Below are 22,636 nucleotides of genomic sequence, written 5' to 3'. Positions count from 1 at the left end.
TTATAACTTCAATTTCAATATTCCATTTTAATAAATTGCTATAAATTGGACACTACCTAATAGTTTGAAACCTCAAAAACCTCCATAGGTAAATAGTTACATTTCCTTCATCATCCATTACAGCATTTCCATCAGAACTCTTAAAAACATACAGAGGAAATGCAAGAATTTAACGCAGCAGCTGTATGACATAGCATTGCGGATTCGCACCATCGGACTTACCGGACAAAAAGAATGAAAGCTTCGGGAGCATTCTTTGCTATCGTCAACATAATCATACCACCGCCACATTGATGTCACAAGCCGCGCATACCAATTCAAACTGGCTTGCACATTAATCTTTCATTCCTAGCTGACATTCAGGCTAACATGTAACCAAAACAAACAGATGGAGAAACAGACAAAAATTGAATTTTTTTTGTCTTTTTAAGATGGCCGGTAGCTTGTATGTGCATCACAGGTAACTAGCACTTGGAAAGAAGGAAAAACACAACGCGTCCGGAGTTGTCGTGGATGCTGAGTTTCTATGGACCTATTTCCTGCGGCATCGAGGAGTTCGGTGGCAGCCCACAACCGCTGAAACTGTTATTCCACCGTACGCAATATCTGGTGCATTCCCTCGCAACAGTTGTGATCTGACTGCGCAACCAGCCCAAAAAAGCCCTATGCATCCTATCTTTATTGTGGGCCGCCGTGAAGTTTCCTTGAGTGGTGTCTGAACTTGGCATATATTAATTAGTAGAGCCTGATAACTTTTTTGTTTTTTTCCTTTTTATCGTTTTATTTAGAGAAAAATTGCAATCTTCTATGCTGAGATCTTCTGTTTCGGTTCATCCCATTAGGCTGATTCGAAGGAGTCAACTTCCGAAGCGAAGCATGCAGAATCATCACTGGCATAGAGGAGATTATCCGCTAATTAAAGGAGGCTCAGAAAAGTTTTTTTTTTTTTCAGGAAAAAAAACAAGGCGAAAAAGAGCAGTGGAATTTGGTGGGGATCATTTACCTGCATAGCTGACACCAATGGCCGAAATGAGAGTTAACTGAAGATTGCACACATAAAGTATCACTGCTGTCGCTGCTCGAGAAAAAGGAGAATAAAACAAAAAAGACCGTTCAAAATGTCAAAATATAAACCTGGCTTAAAAACAAACTTAAAACAAACAAATGCAACACGTGTGAAATGTGAGTTTCAGTTTCGATCGACAGTCCTAATGCAACCCTTTTGGTGCATTTTTAAAGCTCCAAAAAAGAAAAAAAAAAAGAAGGCTAAATTACAGAAAACCCCCCCCGTAAAAACCTGATTTTTCACTTTCCCCTCATGTCATTTAAAAACCAACACTTTGCCTCCTTGTAAAATGAAAAATGTGCACTTCATCCCCTACCGTTAATGATCCGATAGGATTCCGTTATAAAATTTTTTTTTATACCAAAAATACCCCTCCACCCTCTTTCCTGTTGCTTCGCCTCCCTCCGGCTCGCCGCCTCGCCGGCTCGCCCTCCTCCACTACCTCGCCCTCGCCCTCGCCCTCGCCTTTGCCAACATCCCCTTCGCGCTCCTTCGCCGCCTCGCCTTCGCCCTGGTTGCCCTTGCCTACCTCTCCATCAACGCCTACCTCGATTTCCTCCTTATTGTCGCCGAAATTGAGGGGCGGCGAGAGTGCAGGAGGAGAAGGGGAGCAGGTGGAGAAGAAAATGGAGAGAAATCACGACCAATCGAGGTGTGAATCACGGCCGATTGAGGCGGCGGTTGAGGAAGATGAGGGAGAAGACGAAAATGGTGAGGGGCAAAATGGTCATTTTACACACCGTACCCCCCCTGTGAACATTTTTCATTTTACAAGTGAGCAAAGTGTAGGTTTTTAAATGACATGGGGGGAAAGTGAAAAATCGGGTTTTGACAGGGGGGTTTTCTGTAATTTAGCCAAAAAAGAATCCAGAAAGATTAAAAACTGCACTTCTCCAGTTTTTCAAATGGCAGGATATTTCACTGGGAAGGCAGGGAACCTCAGTCCGCTCCTCACCAATGAATGTTGGTGATTTCTGTTCAAACTGAACTGGGGACAGTCAGGTGGTGCAACCATTGGACGCAAGAGCCAATGTTCATCTTTGAACCCTTTATTAAGGGTGCAGTCTTTCCGTGTGTAGTTGCATAAGTGGAAATATAGCGTTATCAAAGAAATCAAAGTACGATAAAAAGAAATAACCGGAGTTATCAAAAACTGAATCACATTTTTTCAGACCCAATAAGCAAGTTTTGAAGAATTTGGACCGCTATTCTGAATCTAAACGTTCTTCAAATCAAATATAACAGAATCGGATTTTCTTTTTCCAGTTTTCAATTGGTTTTGAAAACTAAATCTATAGGTTGCAACATACACAAAACAGAAATCTTTTAATTTTTGTTTTGGGATTTCATCTGAACTTCAAGAGAAAGCAAATCAAGAAACAACATAAAGTACCAACGATAGCAATATCTTAGTAGTGACAGGGCGCAGAAACAGGCAGCTCACTAGACTAAAAATGGATATAGCAGAGTAAATCAAGAACTGTGATCCATCTCACTAGTCCTATATATTTGATAATGCCACAGTATTCATCTATGGAAGCATATAAACAAGTAAACATTATCAGGAAATTTGTTCAGTCACTATAGAAGACGCTCGCCCATAATAGGACAGCCAGCTTAAAATTAATAGAAAATAGATCTTAGTTGATAATTGGGCCAAACCACAATTGTTGAGGAATGAGGAACTTCTCCTACCGAAAGATCATCTAATCTGGCTCCTTTCTAATCAAATTATTATCCTTTTGATTATCCAACTTATAAAATATCCACCAGCTATGATCCATTGCACTTGTATTGCAAGTTCGCAAATATAAGCAAAAGTTCAGCACAATCTCCTATCTTGTAAATCATTCCAAAAGGCTCATCTCATGACACTCAGCTAATCAATCAAGAAATGGTTCATCTAGTCCATGCACTATTTCCTCTTATCTATCATCCAAAACAATTGCGTTATATTGTAGTTAGGCCACAATATCAACCCTCCACATTATTTTTTTAAAAGAAAGGGGGAAAAAAGCCTCAACATGTGATCTATAAAAGGATTTTGTTAAGGGCATTCTCAGATACGACATAGATATATAGATTCACTCGCCGAATGCATGTGAAAATCAATTCCTTCGGCAATTTACACTTCAGATATATGCCAAATACAAGCCCATCAAGAGGAAGGATAAGGTATAAGTCAAAAGCAGATTAAAACAGAAAAAACTTAACATTTTGTAAACCGAAACAGACATAACTATATTTGATCACTACAATTTAAAATGGGTGGCGTGAAACATTTTACCAGTATAACTAAAAAAAATTTGTAAAGGGAAAAAAAAACTACATACAAAGAGAAATCAAACTTGCATATTTTGCACATAATGTGAACAAAATAATTTTGAACAAAAATGTATATCGACTTGAATATTTGTAATCTAGCCAGTAGTGAATGTAATAAAAGGGATTTCGAGACGCTAATCGACAGAAAGAGAAACACTCATACACTCATACTTGGGAACCAAATAAACCAAAAAGGTTTTAAGATTCTAGTATTAAATGAAAGATGCATTGAAAGCAAGGTTTTAAGTGCCGCCCGTTCCGGGCGACACGGGGGCGTGCCGTACCGTGCCCCCTTCAGGGGGGGTCTCGGACCCCCCCTCTGTCTCGCGGCACGCACATGCGTGCCGCTCAAGACAAAGCGGCGGGCAGGTGCGTGCCGGCGGCACGTACCGTGCGTGCCGCTTTTTTTTTTCTTTTTTTCTTTTTTTTTTCTTTTTGGCTTTTTTTTTGGCTTTTTCTTTTTTCTTTTGTTCTCTGGGGTCTCTGAGTCCCCCTCGGACCACTTATATTGTCTTTTTAATTGACATATCCGATCCATACCGCGGGGGGTTTTGCCCCCCGCACCCCCCTCGGATGTCAGTGGTGGGCTACGAGCTCGGGTCTACTGACATCCATTTTTTTTTCGCAGAATATTTTTTCAAAATTTGTCGCACCGCGAAGCTTTCAGTGAATCAAAAGAACAAAAATCGATCTCCTAAACAAATTTTGATAAGATATTTTTAAAAAGAACAAAAAATATGGATGTGATATCGGGAATATATGACTTTCTCACAATGCCAGCAATATTTATATCAATATTGTCATATAAATCTTGTATCTTCATATGACAATATGCCATATGATCAAACGCGACGATCTATGTCGAATTAAGTAGTCATCTCTATATAAAGATGTAAATTTAAATAATTATTATACTTGTGAATTTTATTATTGTATTTTAATTTCTATTCTACATCAGGTATAGTTGTATTTTACTTACAAAAAGCTTACATGCATGTTAATTAATGAGTATAGTAAGGTATATATAGTAAATATTCATTATTATTTATTTAAATATTTCAAAATAACATTATAAGAGTTTATTGGAACCAAAAAAATTGAAATAAATCCGTGCCAAAGCGTGTCAGTAGGAGGTCATGCGTATCTATCGGCACGCAAGCGTGCCACGTGTTGGCACGCATGCGTGCCTGTGCCGTACCGTGCCAGGGACATAACAGCACGCCCCCGTGCCACGGCACTTTAAACCTTGATTGAAAGTAAACCAGTTATCTTTGTTTTTAAAAAAATGTAACTTAGCCAGCTCGACTCATGATAAGACAGATGTTTTCTTCCTGGAAAAAACCCTAGAACTAGAAGACTTCCTAGAACCTTAGGCTATTTGATCCCTTCCTATTACAACCCATTCCCCTCAGATAGCTCTCACTCGCTAACTTCACTTGACCAGACCTTATAAACGCCCTCTTTCACACATGGACCTTTTCTCTCTTCCAACAAAAAAAAAAGGGACGAAAAAAGGAAAAATAAGAGAGCAAGCCACCTAGCAGCAATTGCTAAGCTCTAATTTCAGCTGGTGAAGCTGCACCGCCATTAGAGGCCAAACAAGCTCTGGTAGGGCAATCTACAATTGGCGTCCGCAATTGCTCTACTTTAGTATTTGATTCCGTCTTACCTTTTACTATTGGTCGGTTAGATAATTAGTTTATGATAAAATTTTGCAGTGTGCTTGTCTTGATGATGATCGAATGGTTTTGCAAAAATCTTTATCTTCTCTAGAGTTACTTCATCTGTTACCGCTGGATTTCAAATCAGTTGTGAGGTTTCGAGTCTGAACTTTATTGCTTACCTGAATTATATTTAGGGCTTTCTGGTTAATTAGGCCTTGTTTATAGTCTTTTTCCCAATTCCCATACATTGATAGCCATATCCTATACGGCTATATCTATTTGGATGTTTCCTTTCCTGAGTCCTTCACATGTTATGATCTGTTTCTAATTCCAATGCTTGCTAGTTGCAACAATAGGATTCCTAGTTCTTTTCTGACTGATTTATATTACAGAAACCATAGGCGGCGCTTCCCCAGTTTCATTTCTGGCTTTTCTTCCAAACTTTTGCAAACTTGTAAATTAATGAAACAAAATTGTAGAATCTGCCATTTGAATTTTATGGGTTTGAAATCAAGATAAACGGTGGACAATAATACTCACCAAACTGAGCAAACCGCACCAAAACCTGCCTTAATCCTGGAAATCGCTGCTCCAAGTCCCACTTCTCGTTGCAGAACCTGACTAGCTCCCAAATCACTAAACTCGACATCAAACCCAAAAGCGATATTGGCATCCGATACCTGTCAACAACAATAAGAAACAAGCAAACAGCTAAACAAATACCCTAAAAAAGGGTTAGGGGCTACTTTGCCCTACTGTAGAGTGTAGTGCCTATTTAGAAAGCATCAAATTGGTGTTTCTGTGTTTCAAGCTCAAAATACAATTTCTGCTTGTTTTTACAGCAGATGCTCCAGTATTTTCCTATTTGCCATACGCACTAGGCCTGTTTGGCCTTACTGTAGTACTTACTAATAAAAGAGTCAATAACTTAAAATAATCTCAACTACTTCATTTTGCAACTAAATCAGAAGCATCAAACAGAAGCTTCACTTTCAAGGATCAGAAACTCAATTTCGCTTCCCGCAACAGCAAACACCCATTACCGCCAAGAATAAGAGCAGAAACGGGGCCAAACAGGCCTTTCAAGAACAGAGATTCTGTTTTCCGCTGCAGTAGAAGCTTCATAATTTTTTTCCCCTTTTATTTATATACAAAAGGCGCTAGTAGCGCGCCGTCTGCTGCTGAAAGTAGAAGCAAAAGTGGAACACAACAGATTCCGAAATTATTGCTGCTGAGAGCATAAATAAAAGAAGAAGTGTGGCCACACAGATCCTAAAATAATATCTGTTTAAATGCAGAAACTGAGGCATGGCCAGACAGGCCTTTCAAGAACAACAATTCTGCTTTTCGCCACGGTTATAGTCCGGCTAGGATACTTTTAATAGCATCAAGAACTTAGTGTTATTCAGTTTTCCACCATTAGATCTATCCCTTGATCAATCCCACACCCTAGATCATACATACTATTCCACCAACCATCCACTAAGCCTCTTAGGGGGACCACACTAAACCCTATCAAAGTATTATAAACTTAGTAGTAAAAGGACCCAAATGCTATTAATAGTATTCCAGCACAACTCTAATTGATCAAGGAATAGATCTAATGGTGGAAAACCGGATAGCATTATCAAGTGCTCGGTACTATTAAAAGTATTCCAGCCGGACTCTCTCTCTCTCTCTCTCTCTCTCTCTAGCTTTTTCTACCACTGAAAGTAGAAACAGAAGATTCTTAAATTTAAATTACTGCTGCTGAAAGTAAAAGCAGAAGGCATGGGGGGTGCGAGTACTCACAGGGAGCAGGCGAAGAAGAGGAGGGAGAGGAAGGCGTAGTTGCGGGCGTACCGCCGGACGTTCTCCTGGACCCTCATGCGGGCCTGGGCGGGGCCGGCGGGCCAGGAGTAGCACCCGGCGGCGGGGCCGAGGAATTCGAGGGTCCAGGAGGGGGTGGGGCCGGCGAAGTCCTCGGCGGCGAGCTTGGCGAAGGGGTTGAGGGCGAGGAGGGAGGCGAGGGTGCGGAGGAAGGAGAAGAGATCGGAGGAGGAGGAAGAGGAATTGATGGTGGTGGTGATGGTGGTGGTGGTGGTGGTGGCGGCGGTGGGGCTAGGGTTTCGGTTCGCGGAGGCGGAGGCGGAGGCGGAGGCGGTGCGGTCGTCGAGAATCTCGAGGTAGCCGGAGTCGCGGAGCCAGGTCTCGAAGGCGGCCTCCGGGACGCTCAAAGACAGCGGGTTCGCCGCGAAGGCCATTGTCCGCGCAATCGGCGGTGGTGGATGGAAGGGAAAAAAAAATGGAAGACTGGAATCTCACGAGAATAGAGAGAGGATAGGACTTCTGCTCCTCCACCGGTTGTCCGGCCGAATTACACTTTTGATCCTCAAATTAGGACGAGAATATTTCCATCTTTTTTTTATTTTTTTAAAAAAATTTAGAAAATTTATTTGTAGATATTTATTTTTTACTTTTCTATTTTTATTTTCAAAACTTTTTATTTTATTTTATGATAATGTCTAATATCTACCTATACATGAATTCTCTTGCCTAAATCTTATATGGATGTACCTCTTTAATTTGAAGGAGGTGTGGGCCCCAAGTCATTTTTTCTCTTCTCTAAAGAATTATATTTATTTTTATTTTTTCAAATGACTCTTTATTTTTTGTTTCATCTACGCACATTTATTTTCTTTTTTTAGTGGCTCTTGGTCTACCATTTATGAGAAAATATGTAATGTTTTCAATCAAATATACTTATATTCTTCTTTTTCTTTTTTATGTTCCATATTTGTTTACTTATTCTATAAATTTTTACTAAAAATTTTTATCCGCCGCATCGCGCGGGTTCCTACACTAGTGTCTTTGAAAACTTCTAAAATATCTAATTTATCCTTATTCACAATTGGACATCTAATAATTACTATTAGTTTTGTTTGAGTTAAAAATTATTTTATTTAGTTTTTAATTGAGAGTGTAGCTTTGGATCTATTTAAGGCCTTTCCTTTTCGGAGATTCTTCTTTCGAATTCGTTGTTGGTTGTTGTGGTTCAGATCTAAGCAGTTGAATCCGAAGCGTGATAGATCGCCCGGTGAATATGGAGCTATATGTAAGATTGGGTCGGACCGATGAGAATGTTGAGGCCTAAACAAGGAAAGTATGTGATATCCCAACAGGTTTTACATCGGATAATGTAAAAGAGTATGATGGATTTATAAGTGATGGCAATGACAGCTTTCTTTATAGTAGAAGCAAGAACATACTACTTAAATTAACTGGACTTAAGCATTTTGGATTGGTGGTTTGAGTCCAACAAATTATTATTACTAGCGGGTTGGATCAGTATACTCCAAGTAGGTTTAATTAGTGTGACTTAGGATATGATATTAGTAGGTCCAAATGAATATCGACGAGGTGACACCTTTCGTTCAGTTATTACCAAGCAATTATGAAACAATAGATAGATGGGGAGAATCATATGTGGCTACTTTTCTATTCTTGAATGTAATGACAAATATATTTTAGTTAATTCAAGGGAAAATAGTTCAATAAATTTTATTTATATACCTTATTATTGTGCTGTAGTGTTGTATTAATTTTAATTTATATGTCTTATTGTTTTTCTATTTGATGAAAAAGATAGATTACAATGCTCATTATCATATAATTGATGATGTTTTGTTAATATTTATACTCAATTTTAATCAATTTCGAATATATTCAAATGAATGCCCAAATTGTATACTACTAAGTTAATTTTTCTAAGATGATTTGCGAACATACTAAATTTATAAAATAATATACTCTTCTATATTTAAAATTATATATTTATATTTAATTTTATTGTCACGTCCCGGATTACTCGTTTTCCCGGGCTCGCTAACAGACCCGCCGTATACATTGGTATTTCCCCTGTATACGAAGCGAAAAAGTAGAAGTACCTGTAATCATACAATACTACAAACAGTAGTATAGAGCAGCTAGGAAAATAAATCATATATATAAACGGTGGTTCAATACATACATGTTATCCAAGGTACACAAATACTCGCTCTGGCGAGATAACAACAACTGTATGTAAAGACCCAAAAACTACAACTACCTATAGCTGGTGCTCCTCTAGCTCTGCGACTCGACTGGAAGGGCTCTAACTCGCGACGCCCTTGCCACAATCAAGATCAGCAACAGCAGCAGCCGAAGGCGACGGTTCTGCAAAAACAGCAATAACAACTGGGCGTGAGAACTACTATAAAAACAAATAGTCCTCAGTGGGTACCGCCCTCAACTCATCGGTCCACCCACTAAGTTTACAGGGATCAGCAGGAATAGTAAAGAAAGTTGGAACAAATCTACAGGTGTATACCACTACACTATCATGCTCTAAATCTAACCATCTGTAGAACAGTGTCAACTCAGACCTAATCTCAAATAAGGACTGTAGTCATACCCGTCCCTGGGACTGTGAATACACCCGTCCCGCCCGGTCGCGACTATACAACTACCTCCAAACTAACAAGTCCGTAGAGAGCAAGTCCAACCTGCACAAACGACACCAACGCAAACGCACTAAGCCTAACTCCGGAGTGGCACTCGTGGGCGCTACCCAACCGAGTATGCAAGCGTATCTCTGTCGAGCTCAATCAGGCTCTAACAAGCTAAAGTCAAGTAGCTAGGGTCAAAACAGGTCTAGAAACCAAACCCACGTGCCCTCGGCACAATCTGAGACCAAAAATAGAAATCTGGGTCCACCGTCCACCCCGACGGCACCCGACAACCCGAAACAGGCTAGACTCTGCTGTAAAAATAAGCTCAGCATTCCAGCACGAGCGTAAATGCATTCTAAACTACCCCGGGTATCCACCGCGCTGAAACAGCAGTGATACGGTCAAAATACGGCTCCTAGAACTAAATCAGATAGTAGAATCATATGACAAGTCGAATCGCTGATTTTCTCCTAAGTCAAGTTCCAAGTCCAACATGTATATTCAACTAATTACTAAGCATGCTCCAAATTCAGATTTATATATCATATTCATCGATGAATTCGAGCTACAACACGATATTCCGAAACTATACATGTTTACTATACATATACCTAAGAGCAAAACCGATGATAAACCCACCTTAATTGCGAATCCTGGCAGCAAAGAAGGGTCCCGAACCACTGTTAATCCCTGCTGGATCAACCGAAATCCTCCAAGACCAGAAATCAAGCTATCTCCAAGCTCTACACATTGAATTCCATCAATTATCACTATTTCAGCACTAAAGCTTAATTTAATCTCAATTGTAATGTTAAAACTCACCTAATTACCTCCAAATCAGGTGAGGAAGGTCTCAAATCTATTGACTAATAATGGAGAATGTGTCTCAAGTCCAAAATCCCACTGTTTACAAAGATAGCATCAAGAAAAGCTAAAAAATCTCATTTTTAGCTCAATACTGCCAGCAATCCAGAAACACATGTAAACAACTAAACTAACCTCAACCAAAATCCGCAATTCAGGACTTTGTGGATTCCTCTGGAAGTCTAGAATCCAGCAAACCAAGTTTCACCGCGATCCGACCTTCCTACATCGCACACGAGCCAAAACACTGGAGGTCGTCGCAGAAGAACTGCAGAATCAGCACCTAGCAAGCTTGGAGTTGTGGATCTTGAAGCAATTTGAGAAGGTTTGAAGGATTGAGAGAGGAATTATGAGTTCACTGTAAAGAAACTGTGAAAAAAGCTCACCAAGGTCCCTCTCTATCTATTTATAGAGTGCTGGAAGGGTAGGATAAGCCCCAAGAACAGCTGCTGCAATCTGATGTCCCTGCAGAAACGGGCATTTCCGGGCGCTCGGACCCACATTATGGACGCCCGAATCCTCCAGGCTACACAAAGCTTCCTTCTCGGACTCTCTGCTCACGGTGTGCTGCGCCCGTATCCGGCTCCGGCTGACCTCACCAACCACCAGCCACGTGTCAGCACAAACGATACTCATGAGGTGAACTTTCAGACCCTCATCCGGGCGCCCGAAACATGGACCCGAATTAGCTTCCAGTTGTGATCAAATCTGCACTCAACTTCTGGGCGACCCAAGATCTGTTCCAGGGGCCCGAATCTGGCAAAACTCCAGTTTTGCTTATTTGAGTGCGCCGAGTCAATTTCTGCACCCATTTCGCGCAGAAACGACTTCGACTCAGTCCGACACTCTCCAGATGTATCGACCAGTCACTATCACTGAAGCCAATCCTATCGAAAGCTCAGAAACACTACATTTATTATTTGTTAAATTATAAAATTAGAATTATAATTTCACCTATATTTTTAAAATTAGGGATAAATAACTAATATACCTCTAAAACTTCAAAAATATCAAATATACACCTTGGTCGACCAAAATACCCCTATTGATTTTCAAAAATTCCTTCAAATATTTCCAAACTCCTAGGGTTTACTAATGAAAATTGGGATTTAGAAGGATATTTTTGTAAAATTCTTTAATAATAGATAAAGATAAATGAGCAAAAGCCCTATAAAATTATATCGTTATATATTAATTTTATTCTTTTCTCATATATTGAATTATATTTCAAATTTCATTAGCAAAGTTATCATTATACTTAATTTTCATCTAACATATGATAGAATTAATTATTTTTAAAATAAAATTCATTAAAAAATTAAGACTAGCAAACACCAAATTTTTTTTACCAAACAATTTTATAAAATTACTTTAAAAAATTATTTTTATTTAAATTCAGACAAATACTTTATAATTTTTAATCAAAACTAATTTTTAAAGTAAAGTTAGTTATGTACAAAAATTATTTTGAGAACAGGGAGGCGGGACTGGCCCACATATCTATACCTCTATATTAATTCCCGATATCTATAGCTGACGTGGCGCAACCACATTTTTTTGCAATTTTTTTTCTCTGACATAACCCATCTATTCTCTCTCTCATTTATGTACCAAATAAAAACTGAATAAAAGACTCATTTATCTATCTATACCTCTATATTAATCCCCGACATCTATAGCTGACGTGGCATAACCATATTTTTTTATAATTTTTTTTCTTTTTTTGTTTGACATAGCCCGTCTATTCTCTCTCTCATTTATGAACCAAATAAAAACTGAATAAAAGACTTATTTAGTGGTTTTAATCTATATCTCTATATTAATCTATACCTCTATCTATACCTCTATATTAATTCCCGATATCTATAGCTGACGTGGCGCAACCACATTTTTTTGCAATTTTTTTTCTCTGACATAACCCATCTATTCTCTCTCTCATTTATGTACCAAATAAAAACTGAATAAAAGACTCATTTATCTATCTATACCTCTATATTAATCCCCGACATCTATAGCTGACGTGGCATAACCATATTTTTTTACAATTTTTTTTCTTTTTTTGTTTGATATAGCCCGTCTATTCTCTCTCTCATTTATGAACCAAATAAAAACTGAATAAAAGACTTATTTAGTGGTTTTAATCTATATCTCTATATTAATCTATACCTCTATATTAATCCCCGATATCTATAGCTGACGTGGCGCAACCATTTTTTTTTGCAACTATTTTTTTTTCTTTGACATAGCCAATCTATTCTCTCTTTCATTTATGTACCAAATAAAAACTGAATAAAAGACTCATCTATCTTCTATACCTCTATATTAATCCTCGATATCTATAGCTGACGTGGCGTAACCACATTTTTTTGCAATTTTTTTTCTTTTTTTTTCTTTAATATAGCCCATCTATTCTCTCTCTCATTTATGTAACAAATAAAAACTGAATAAAAACTCATTTAGTGGTCTTAATCTATATTCTCTATATTAATCCCCAATATCTATAACTAACGTGGCGTAACCACATTTTTTTGCAATTTTTTTTTCTTTGACATAGCCCATATATTCTCTCTTTCATTTATGTACCAAATAAAAACTGAACAAAAGACTCATTTAGTGGTCTTAATCTATACCTCTATATTAATCCCCGATATCTATAGCTGACGTGGCGCAACTAGATTTTTTTTCACAGTTTTTCTTCTTTTTTTTCTTTGACATAGCTCGTCTATTCTCTCTCTCATTTATGTACAAAATAAAAACTGAATAAAAGACTCATTTAGTGGTCTTAATCTATACCTCTATATTAATCCCCGATATCTATAGCTGACGTGGCGCAACCACATTTTTTTGTAATTTTTTTCCTTTTTTTTCTTTGACATAGCCTGTCTATTCTCTCTTTCATTTATGTACCAAATGAAAACTGAATAAAAGACTCATTTAGTGGTCTTAATCTATACCTCTATATTAATCCCCGATATCTATAGCTGACGTGGCACAGCCACATTTTTTTGCAATTTTTTTTTTCTTTGACATAACCCGTCTATTTTCTCTCTCATTTATCTACCAAATAAAAACTGAATCAAAAACTCATTTACCTCTCTATTAATCCCCAATATCTATAGCTGACGTGGCGCACCCACATTTTTTTGCAATTTTTTTCTTTGACGTAGCCCGTCTATTCTCTCTTTCATTTATATACCAAATAAAAACTGAATCAAAAACTCATTTAGTGGTCTTAATTGGCTTCTATTACAAGTTGTATTGGATTTTTTGGACTTCTTAACGTATAAAAAACAGTCTTTAATGAATTTTATTGGCCTCCTTAATTTTATAGTTAAAATTACTTTGCCACTATTGAAATCTCAATTCTTCATTTTGACTCTTTAAATCTCATTTCTCACCACTCTATATCAATCCTGATATCTATAGCTGACGTGGCGTAATTACATTTTTTTATAATTTTTTTTCTTTCTTTTCTTTGACATAGCCGGTCTATTTTCTCTCTCATTTATGTACCAAACAAAAAATGAATTAAAGACTCATTTAGTGCTTTTAATCTATGCCTCTATATTAATCCCCGATATCTATCTATACCTTTATATTAATCCCCGATATCTATAGCTAACGTGGCGCATCCATATTTTTTTGCAAATTTTTTTTTTTTTTTTTTTNTTTTGCATAGCCCGTCTATTCTCTCTCTCATTTATATACCAAATAAAAACTGAATCAAAGACTCATTTAGTAGTTTTAATCTATACCTCTATATTAATCCCGATATCTATAGTTGACGTGGTGCAACCACATTTTTTTGCAATTTTTTTTCTTCTTTGTCTTTGACATAGCCAGTCTATTCTCTCTCTCATTTATGTACCAAATAAAAACTGAATCAAAGACTCATTTAGTGGTCTTAATCGATACCTCTATATTAATTCCCGACATCTATAGCTGACGTGGCGTAACCACATTTTTTTGCAATTTTTTTTCTTTTGTTTCTTTGACATAGCCCGTCTATTCTCTCTCTCATTTATGTACCAAATCGTCGATACCTCTATATTAATTCCCGACATCTATAGCTGACGTGGCGCAACNCATCAAAACAAACAAAAGAAGTGGGTGAACTTAACTTTCAGAAGTTTGAGTTACATCAAAACAAACAACAAAAAAATAACTACACTTCAGGGTAACTCAAACACCACTACACTAGAGTTACATTGGATCTAGAGATTCATCAAACCAAACGTCCCCTTAATGAATTTTATTGTCCTCCTTAATTTTATAGTTAAAATCACTTGGCCACTATTTTAATCTCAATTCTTCATTTTGACTATTTAAATCTCATTTCTCACCACTCTATATTAATCCCCGATATCTATAGCTAATGTGGCTGTCACGCCCGGGTATCAGCGGAAGCATAGCCGGTACGTGCACAGACCCGTCATATACCTGCAGTATATAAGACGTCTACAAAAACCAAGTTCAAGGAAGGAAGGATCTTGCAGAGATTCTAACAGGATATCAGAGCAAAGTATGAAACCACAATACTATCAACGAGAAAAGAGTAAGTCTAAATCCCAAAAACTCAACAAGCAGAAAAGCTATAATTATAAATACAACATTCTAGGCCAACATATACATCACAAGGTTGCCTCAAAAACTATATACAAAGGTAGTCTCTCTATACACTGGTGCACATCACCCTCGACAGTCCAAAATCAAGCGGCGAGGTGATCACCTAGCGGGACTCCACGCTATGCCTAGCTAGACGCGACTTCCTTCCCGCGATCCCTAGCCTCTCCCGCAGTGGATGGCTCTGTAAAAACAACAACAAAGGGGGCATGAGAACTATTAAATAATAGTTCCCAGTGGGTAAGCCGCCAGCCTCGGCGAATTACACCACTAGGTTCAATGTTGTACTAAATGAAAAGTAAAAGCAGTAATGGCATGATATATCTACAATGCTAATAGGTAAGGAATATGTAATCATACTTTTCAAATGTAAATGTATCAACTGAATAAGATAAGCATAGCAATTACTAAAAGCATGAACATGTGAGTAAGTACTGTACACTGTAAATGGTAATCATTCATTACTATCATTTAGTAAGTTAATTTGATTCATAAGGACCTACACAAGGTAGTCAAGCTTGCGCCGTGCCTAGTGGCCCCGTGGTAGTATAAACTCCCCACGGCAATCCATTTCGACACCCAATCCCGCACGGGCGAGCAATCTGTCGTGTAGGCCAACTCCGGAGTGCCGGCTTGTAGGGAGCGACCCTCACAAGGGTGTGCGAATGAGCACAATGGCAAGCAAGCAAAACCATAGTCTAACATATCTCAGTCATCATGTTTTAACCTGTAATGTTGTCGTTTTCGATCTATTGATCGGAATCTCAATATGATAAATAATGAAAATTGCTAGTATCCACTAGATTAGTAAGCACATGAAAATAATGCTAATTTTATATATTGCATTAGAAATTTCCCACTATTAATGTACTATCGATAGAGTCACAAGAGATGTCATTGTTCTCTACTTTATAGAGGTATAATAGATTTGTCCATCAGTTATTCAACTGAACTAAACATAAACATAAATACTTTTATGCATAAGTTCTCTCTACTTCATAGAGGTTTCATTTCAAATATATCAAACGTTGTGGTGATGATGTTCCAAGTCCTTATCAATCACATAATCACAAAAGTACCCATATGTACCAATTCTATAGTATCATATAGAACATATGGGAGCTTCACTTGCTCTGGTTAGGTCAAACCCACCTATAAGTCGACAACCCTTGTCGAAGAATTCACACTCGTGGTAAATCCAATGCCTTCAAGTCCCCTAGATTGAGATAACAGTCGAATCTACTCTTCAGTCTAGGTGAAAGTACTTAGTACTAAGCTCGACTAAGCTCGAACTAGCCCAAAAGAGTCCCGAAATTCGTCTCGACTGGTTCTCAATCCTGCTGAAAATTAGGTCCCAAAAACATTGAAAGTATTACCACAACATCCAAATCGGCAAAATCCTCACCTTATACAAGGTTGTAGCTTGAATCCCTGATTTGGTTCACTTTAGTACCTCACGTTTAACCTCTAAAGGCTCTCCAATGACAGCCGAAGATGATCCAAAGGTCGGTTGGAATCTCGCTGCGAACAATCGCCAAAACGGCATCAAAACACTTATATACTAGATAATCTAGTCAGAATCTCACTTAATCAGTTTCCTAACTGAAAATTCTGCTTACCCCTGGTTGAAACACCTTCTAAACCAGCCCACAAGGTCACAAACTCAGCTCAAATAGATTCGGAAACCTGTTGTGAATAAAAATCCCAAAACTGCATCACTACTTCACCAATATCATCATTTTCATCATCGAAATAGAGAAAAGCTCATTAATTACCTCTAAGGCTTTAAATCTGACTTTGGGGTGAAGAATTACAGCAAAGCCACTCCTCAATTGCTACTTTAAACCATCTCAATCCAGTTGGTAGCAAGAATCAAGAACCAACATAAAAAACTATCACTAATCTCAAACTAGAGAGAAAAACTAATTAGTTTACCTCACTAGACTTCAATTCAGCTTCCCTGTGAGTTGGAGTTGCGAAAATACCTCCCGTGCGAGTCCTTTCCTCCCACTCACAGTTGCTCCAAGGCCCGCAAACCAGCTAGCGCGAAGAACGGTGAGAAATAGGCGCAAATCGGCGATTTTTACTCAAAGAGAGAGAAACCCTAGAGAGAGAGAAGAAGGGAGGTGCAAGACCACTTCTCAGAGCTCCAGCATCATCCACAAGGCTGAAGGAGTCGTGCTGGGGTGATAAGGATAGGTATAAGAAGTGAAATTACCGAATTAGCCTTGCTGCCACGTATCTGCCATTGTCTACCGGTACACGATGATGGCTGTACCGGTACACAATGCAGAATTTCGCCAGAAATGCAATTTCTTGGTTCCGGCCATTCGATCGCTTCTCTAACTTGTCCAAAAACTTGTCTAAGCCCTTTAGAAGATGTAGGGTAGTTCCGTTTATCATTCCCCACACTCGAACTTTGCAATTTGCTAAAGTTCAGTGTATTACAGTGGCGCAACCATATTTTTTTGCAATTTTTTTTCTTTTTTTTTCTTTGACATAGCCCGCCTATTTTCTCTCTCATTTATGTACCAAATTAAAAACCGTATCAAAAACTCATTTATTGGTCTTAATCTATACCTCTATATTAATCCCCGATATCTATCTATACCTTTATATTAATCCCCAATTAGTGTTGAACCCGAGCTTCGCCGCGGACAGTTTTAACACCAATATTTTGATGTGAATTTTAATATATAATAATTACGAAAAATGAGGAAAATAACAAAATTAAATATCAATACATATATATGTAAGAGAAAGCAAAAGAATAGTAGCCAAGAATGAATTGCTATGCAAAAATAAGATGGAATAATAACAAAATATGTAATTATGAACTATGCAAAATATATATTTAGCTTAAATGATTACTAATTATTTTAATACATATATAAGTAATTTGGATTGATAACAAACTATGTAATTATGTAATATGCAAACATATATTTAGCTTGAACAATTTATTTTTTAAACAATTCTAAAATAAAACAATTTTAACTTTTGTTTTCGAAAAATTATAAGGACGGATTAAGTAGAAAATATTATAGAGAGAAAAGTTTTAGATGAGGCCTGTGACACCTTCCACCCCGTCGGCACGTTTTCAGGGTGGTGCAACACGAATCCAAGTAGCTCTCAAAGATCCAGCAAAAAATACAAAAAAATATAAAACTCAGTGTAAAGACGGGTAAAGTTCAGTGCATGAGGGAGAGAGAAAGAAGAAACAATTAGGAAAATTTTTCAAAGTTCGAACTTGATGAATACACGTTCTCCTATATACACATCGGAATCAAAGTGAGGATTTTGTCGTTTCCCGAGGTAAGGAAATATTTGGATAAATTTGGTACCTTCCCGAGGTGGATTTGGAAAGATTTGGTACCTTCCCGAGATGTAATCATTGGATAGATTTGGTACTTTTCAAGATTGATTTGGGAAGATTTATTACCTTCCCCAATATTGATTTCCCGAGGCGTACCTTCCCGAGGCGTAAAGATTTGGTATGAAAGGAATGAGAGAGAAGAGATGAAAGAAAAAGAGAAGAAAGGAGGAGCGGACACGTATGCAGGAGGAACTGTCAATTAATGGATTTGTAAAGATATCTATAGCTGACGTGGCGCAACCACATTTTTTTGCTTTTTTTATTTTTGACATAGACCGTCTATTCTCTCTCATTTATGTACCAAATAAAAACTGAATCAAAGACTCATTCAGTGGTCTTAATCTATACCTCTATATTAATCCCCGATATCTATAGCTGACGTGGCGCAACCACATTTTTTTATAATTTTTTTCTTTTTTTTCTTTGACATAGCTCGTCTATTCTCTCTCTCATTTATGTACCAAATAAAAACTGAATCAAAGACTCATTTAGTGGTCTTGATTGGCTTCTGTTACAAGTTGTATTGGATTTTTTGAACTTCTTAACGCATAAAAAACAGCTTTTAATGAATTTTATTGACATCCTTAATTTTATAGTTAAAATCACTTGGCCACTATTTAAATCTCAATTTTTTATTTTGACTCTTCAAATCTCATTTTTGACCATGGTGAAAATTAATAAGATTTTTTTTTTATTGCTGACACCTTCATGCTATATAAAAATTGTACATAGATAATGTTTATAATTAATTTTTTATATTTTTTTTCTCCCTTCTCCTCTCTTTCATATGCATTTTATTTGCAATTTCTGATTATCACTATCTATTGATGAGAAGAGAACTACATGTACCAATCTTCTTAATTTTCAATATCTTGATTTTCTTGCTTCTCTTTAGCAAATGTACAGTTTTAAAAGGGATAATTGCCTATATACCCCTCATACGTTTGAAACTATTCGATTTGCCCCTATTTTTTTTTTCTTTCTAAAATACCCCTCATATTTTCTACCGTTATTGCAAAATACCCCCGCAGTTATCTCATATTAAGTTAACTTGGGTTAAATGTGAATTAAATATCTACAACAGTAAACAAAAAAATACCAATTTTGCCCTTAATTTAAGGGCAAATAAGAAATATTGGTGACGATAGAGAGGTATATTGAAAAAGATCAAAAGTCAAAATACTTTTTGTGCCCCTAACTTTAAGGGCAAATAAGAAAGTCAGTGATGGTGGAAGGGTATATTTGAAAGGATAAAATAGTAATTTTATAGAGATAACAGAGTTAATTAACAGATTTTAACTTTAGGGGTATATTAGAAATAGGTTGGAACGTAGAAAGGGTATTTTTAATATTAGCCTTCTAAGAGGGGTAAATCGGAAAATCGGAAACTTTTCAGGGATATATATGCAATTGCCCCTTTTTAAATTGTGCTTTCATTATTTTTTAAATATTTATAAGATAATAACATTTTCAATGCAATGTTGTTGTGTTATATAATAAATTAGTTGTCTCTAATGCTATGAATTAGAATTCCTATACTTAATTCCTCATGCAACTCAAGGCCAGTAAATATGGATGCAGAAACAAATAATGTACCCTCTAAATAGCCCTAATGTCCAATAATTTGATAAGAATTTAATAAACTATAGTTCAAAATAGGCCAATTTGCATAAAAAAATCCATTAGTTTTGCGCTTTTGCAAACGTAAGCCACTTTTTTTGATTTTGCAGATTCGGGTCAGATTTTTAGTAAACTGACCAAAATACCCTTATATCTTTTTCTCTCTCCTTTTTTTTCTCGCATTTTTTTTTCTCGCCGAAGAAGGCGACGGAGGCGAAGGCGGAAACAGCCCCCCTCGTCTCTGCACCTTATGCCCTCACCCCCACCCTCACCCGCTCACCCCTTGCTTTACTTGCCTCAGACCCCGCCGAAGCCTTACTGCGACCCTCTTTTTTTTCTCTCCAACCCTCCTCTACCGCCTCCGCGGCCTTCCGCGACAATTACGAGGATGGTAACACGTCCTCTTCTTCCGGCTTCGCCTCCACCTCTACTGTAGCGGATTTTTTACCCGCCAAATAAACCTGCCGTCCCCACTGCTGCTGCCGACGAGGAAGAGAAAAGTGCTTCTCGAGGTCGAGGAGCTCGCCAGCGAGGGAAAGGGCATGCGGCCCACCCACCTACCCCAGAGGGTGGCAGCAAGCGCGGCCTCGACGGTGTCAGAGGCGAGGAGGGCGAGAAATGCACGGGAGAATCTCTGATTAGCACTTTTGTTTGTTTAAAACAAAAAAAAAAAACTAAAAGGCCAAAAACTAGAGAATAATAAAAAAAACTAGAGGAGAAGGAAGAAGAATGTGAATTTGTACTGTTTTAAAAGAATGTTGCACTATTATGGACGTAAGTTGCACTCTTTTAAATATAAACTGCACCCTTTAAGATGAAAGTTATACTCTTTAAACTAAAGTTGCACTCTTTGAAAGATATTTACACTGTTTCTCTTCTTGTTGTACTCTTTAAGAGGAGATATTTACACTATTTCTCCTCATATTGCACTATATCTCCTCTTGTTGCACTATTTCTCTTTTGATGTGTTGATGTTAAACTGCACCCTTTAACAAGAGAAATAGTACAACAAGAGAAGAAATAGTGTAAATATCTCCTCTTAAAGAGTGCAACAAGAGGAGAAACAGTGTAAATATCTCTCAAATAGTGTAACTTTTAACTTAAAGGGTGTAGTTTATATTTAAAAGAGTGCAACTTACGTCCATAATAGTGCAACGTTCTTTTAAAACAGTGCAATTTAATCAGTGCAAATTTATCTTCTTCTTCATTCTTCTCTAGTTTTCTTTATTATTCTCTAGCTTTTGGCCTTTTAGCTTTTTTTTTTGTTTTAAACAAAGAAAAGTGCTAATCCATAGATGCTCCCGTGCATTCCTCGTCCTTCTTGCCTCCGACACCGTCGAGGCCGCGCTCGTTGCCACCCTCTGGGGTATGTGAGTAGGCTGCGTGCCCTCTCCTTCACCGGCGAACTTCTCGACGCTGAGAAGTACTTTTTCTTTATCGTCGACGGCGGTGGTGGGAACGCGAGTTCCCAGAAGTGGGTTTGGTGGGTGCAAAATCCGTTGCAGTGGAGGTGGAGGGCGAAAATGGAGGAAGAGGATGCATTATCGTCCTCGTTATCATCGCGGAGGGCGGCGGAGGTGGTGGAGGAGGGTCGAAAAGAAAAAAAAGAGAGTCGGAGCGCAGCCTCGGCTGGGTCGGAGGCGAGTAGGGCGAGGGGTGCACAGGCGAAGGTGAGGGTAAGGGCGTGAGGTGCAGAGACGATGGGGGCCATTTTCACCTTCACCTCCGTCGCCTTCTTCGGCGAGAAAAAAAAAACGCGAGAAAAAAAAAGAGAGAGAAAAAGGTATAAGGGTATTTTGGTCAGTTTATTAAAAATCCGGCTCGAATTTGCAAAATCGTAAAAGGTAGCCCACTTTTGCAAAAGCGCAAAACTAATGGATTTTTTTATGCAAATTGGCCTTCAAAATATTATAGTTTATTATTTTATATGTACGTATTATTTTATTATATTATTTAAAGTTTTCCCTTTTAGGAAAAATTTCAAAAACCCCCCTGTGGTTTCGCACTTTTTCATTTTAGTACCCTGTGGTTTAAAGTCTATCAAGTTAGTACCCTGTGGTTTTTCACTTTATCACTTTAGTACCCTGTGGTTTAAAGTGTATCAAGTTAGTACTCTATGGTTTTATTTTTGTATCAAGTTAGTACCCTATGATTTTATTTTTATATCAAGTTAGTACCTTGTGGTTTTTAAACCACAGGGTACTAAAGTGATAAAGTGCGAAACCACATAGTACTAACTTGATACACTTTAAACCACAGGGTACTAAAGTGAAAAAGTGCAAAACCACATGGTACTAACTTGATACACTTTAAACCACAGGGTACTAAACTGAAAAAAAGTGAAACCACAAGGGGGGTATTTGAAGTTTTCCCTTTTATTATTATATGAAACAGAATAAATTAAAGTTAAGGTAGAGTTACATATTCATTTTTAAGATAGCATCTAAAACGAAAATATTGATGTAACAATTTCGTGCGGTGCACGGATTACTTATTAGATCTTAAACTATGCATCCTTATAAAATATATATTTTTTAAAATCAATAAATTTTATAAAATAATTTAGAAATTTTAAGTTAAGTAAAAATGTTATTCCATAATGTAGTTTGAGATTATGTAAATATTGAAA

The 22,636-nt window shown here is 37.5% G+C and overlaps 1 protein-coding gene across 1 annotated transcript; it reads right to left on the bottom strand.

Moving 5' to 3' along the window:
• Positions 68 to 7,443, bottom strand: LOC109720563 (PRA1 family protein H). The gene is made up of 4 exons (XM_020247771.1): positions 6,847 to 7,443; positions 5,596 to 5,735; positions 1,004 to 1,075; positions 68 to 890 (listed from the first exon to the last, which is right to left on the bottom strand). The coding sequence occupies exons 1-4, from the start codon at positions 7,296 to 7,298 to the stop codon at positions 781 to 783; spliced, it is 774 nt and encodes a 257-aa protein (XP_020103360.1). The 5' UTR covers positions 7,299 to 7,443; the 3' UTR covers positions 68 to 780.

The sequence above is a fragment of the Ananas comosus genome, linkage group 14, assembly GCF_001540865.1.
Source record: "Ananas comosus cultivar F153 linkage group 14, ASM154086v1, whole genome shotgun sequence".
In the NCBI taxonomy this organism is placed as follows: Eukaryota; Viridiplantae; Streptophyta; class Magnoliopsida; order Poales; family Bromeliaceae; genus Ananas; species Ananas comosus.
The sequence above is the reverse complement of the archived record's forward strand: the minus strand, read 5'-3'. Positions and strand labels throughout refer to the sequence as shown.

What these genes read in the sequence shown, in the direction of transcription:
- LOC109720563 (XM_020247771.1), bottom strand. Translation starts at nt 7,298, where the DNA reads ATGGCCTTCGCGGCGAACCCGCTGTCTTTGAGCGTCCCGGAGGCCGCC. An exon ending in GGTGCGGTTTGCTCAGTTTG is followed by an intron (nt 1,076 to 5,595) that starts GTGAGTATTATT and finishes TTTCTCGAGCAG; the next exon opens with CGACAGCAGTGATACTTTAT. An exon ending in CATTGGTGTCAGCTATGCAG is followed by an intron (nt 891 to 1,003) that starts GTAAATGATCCC and finishes CCTCTATGCCAG; the next exon opens with TGATGATTCTGCATGCTTCG.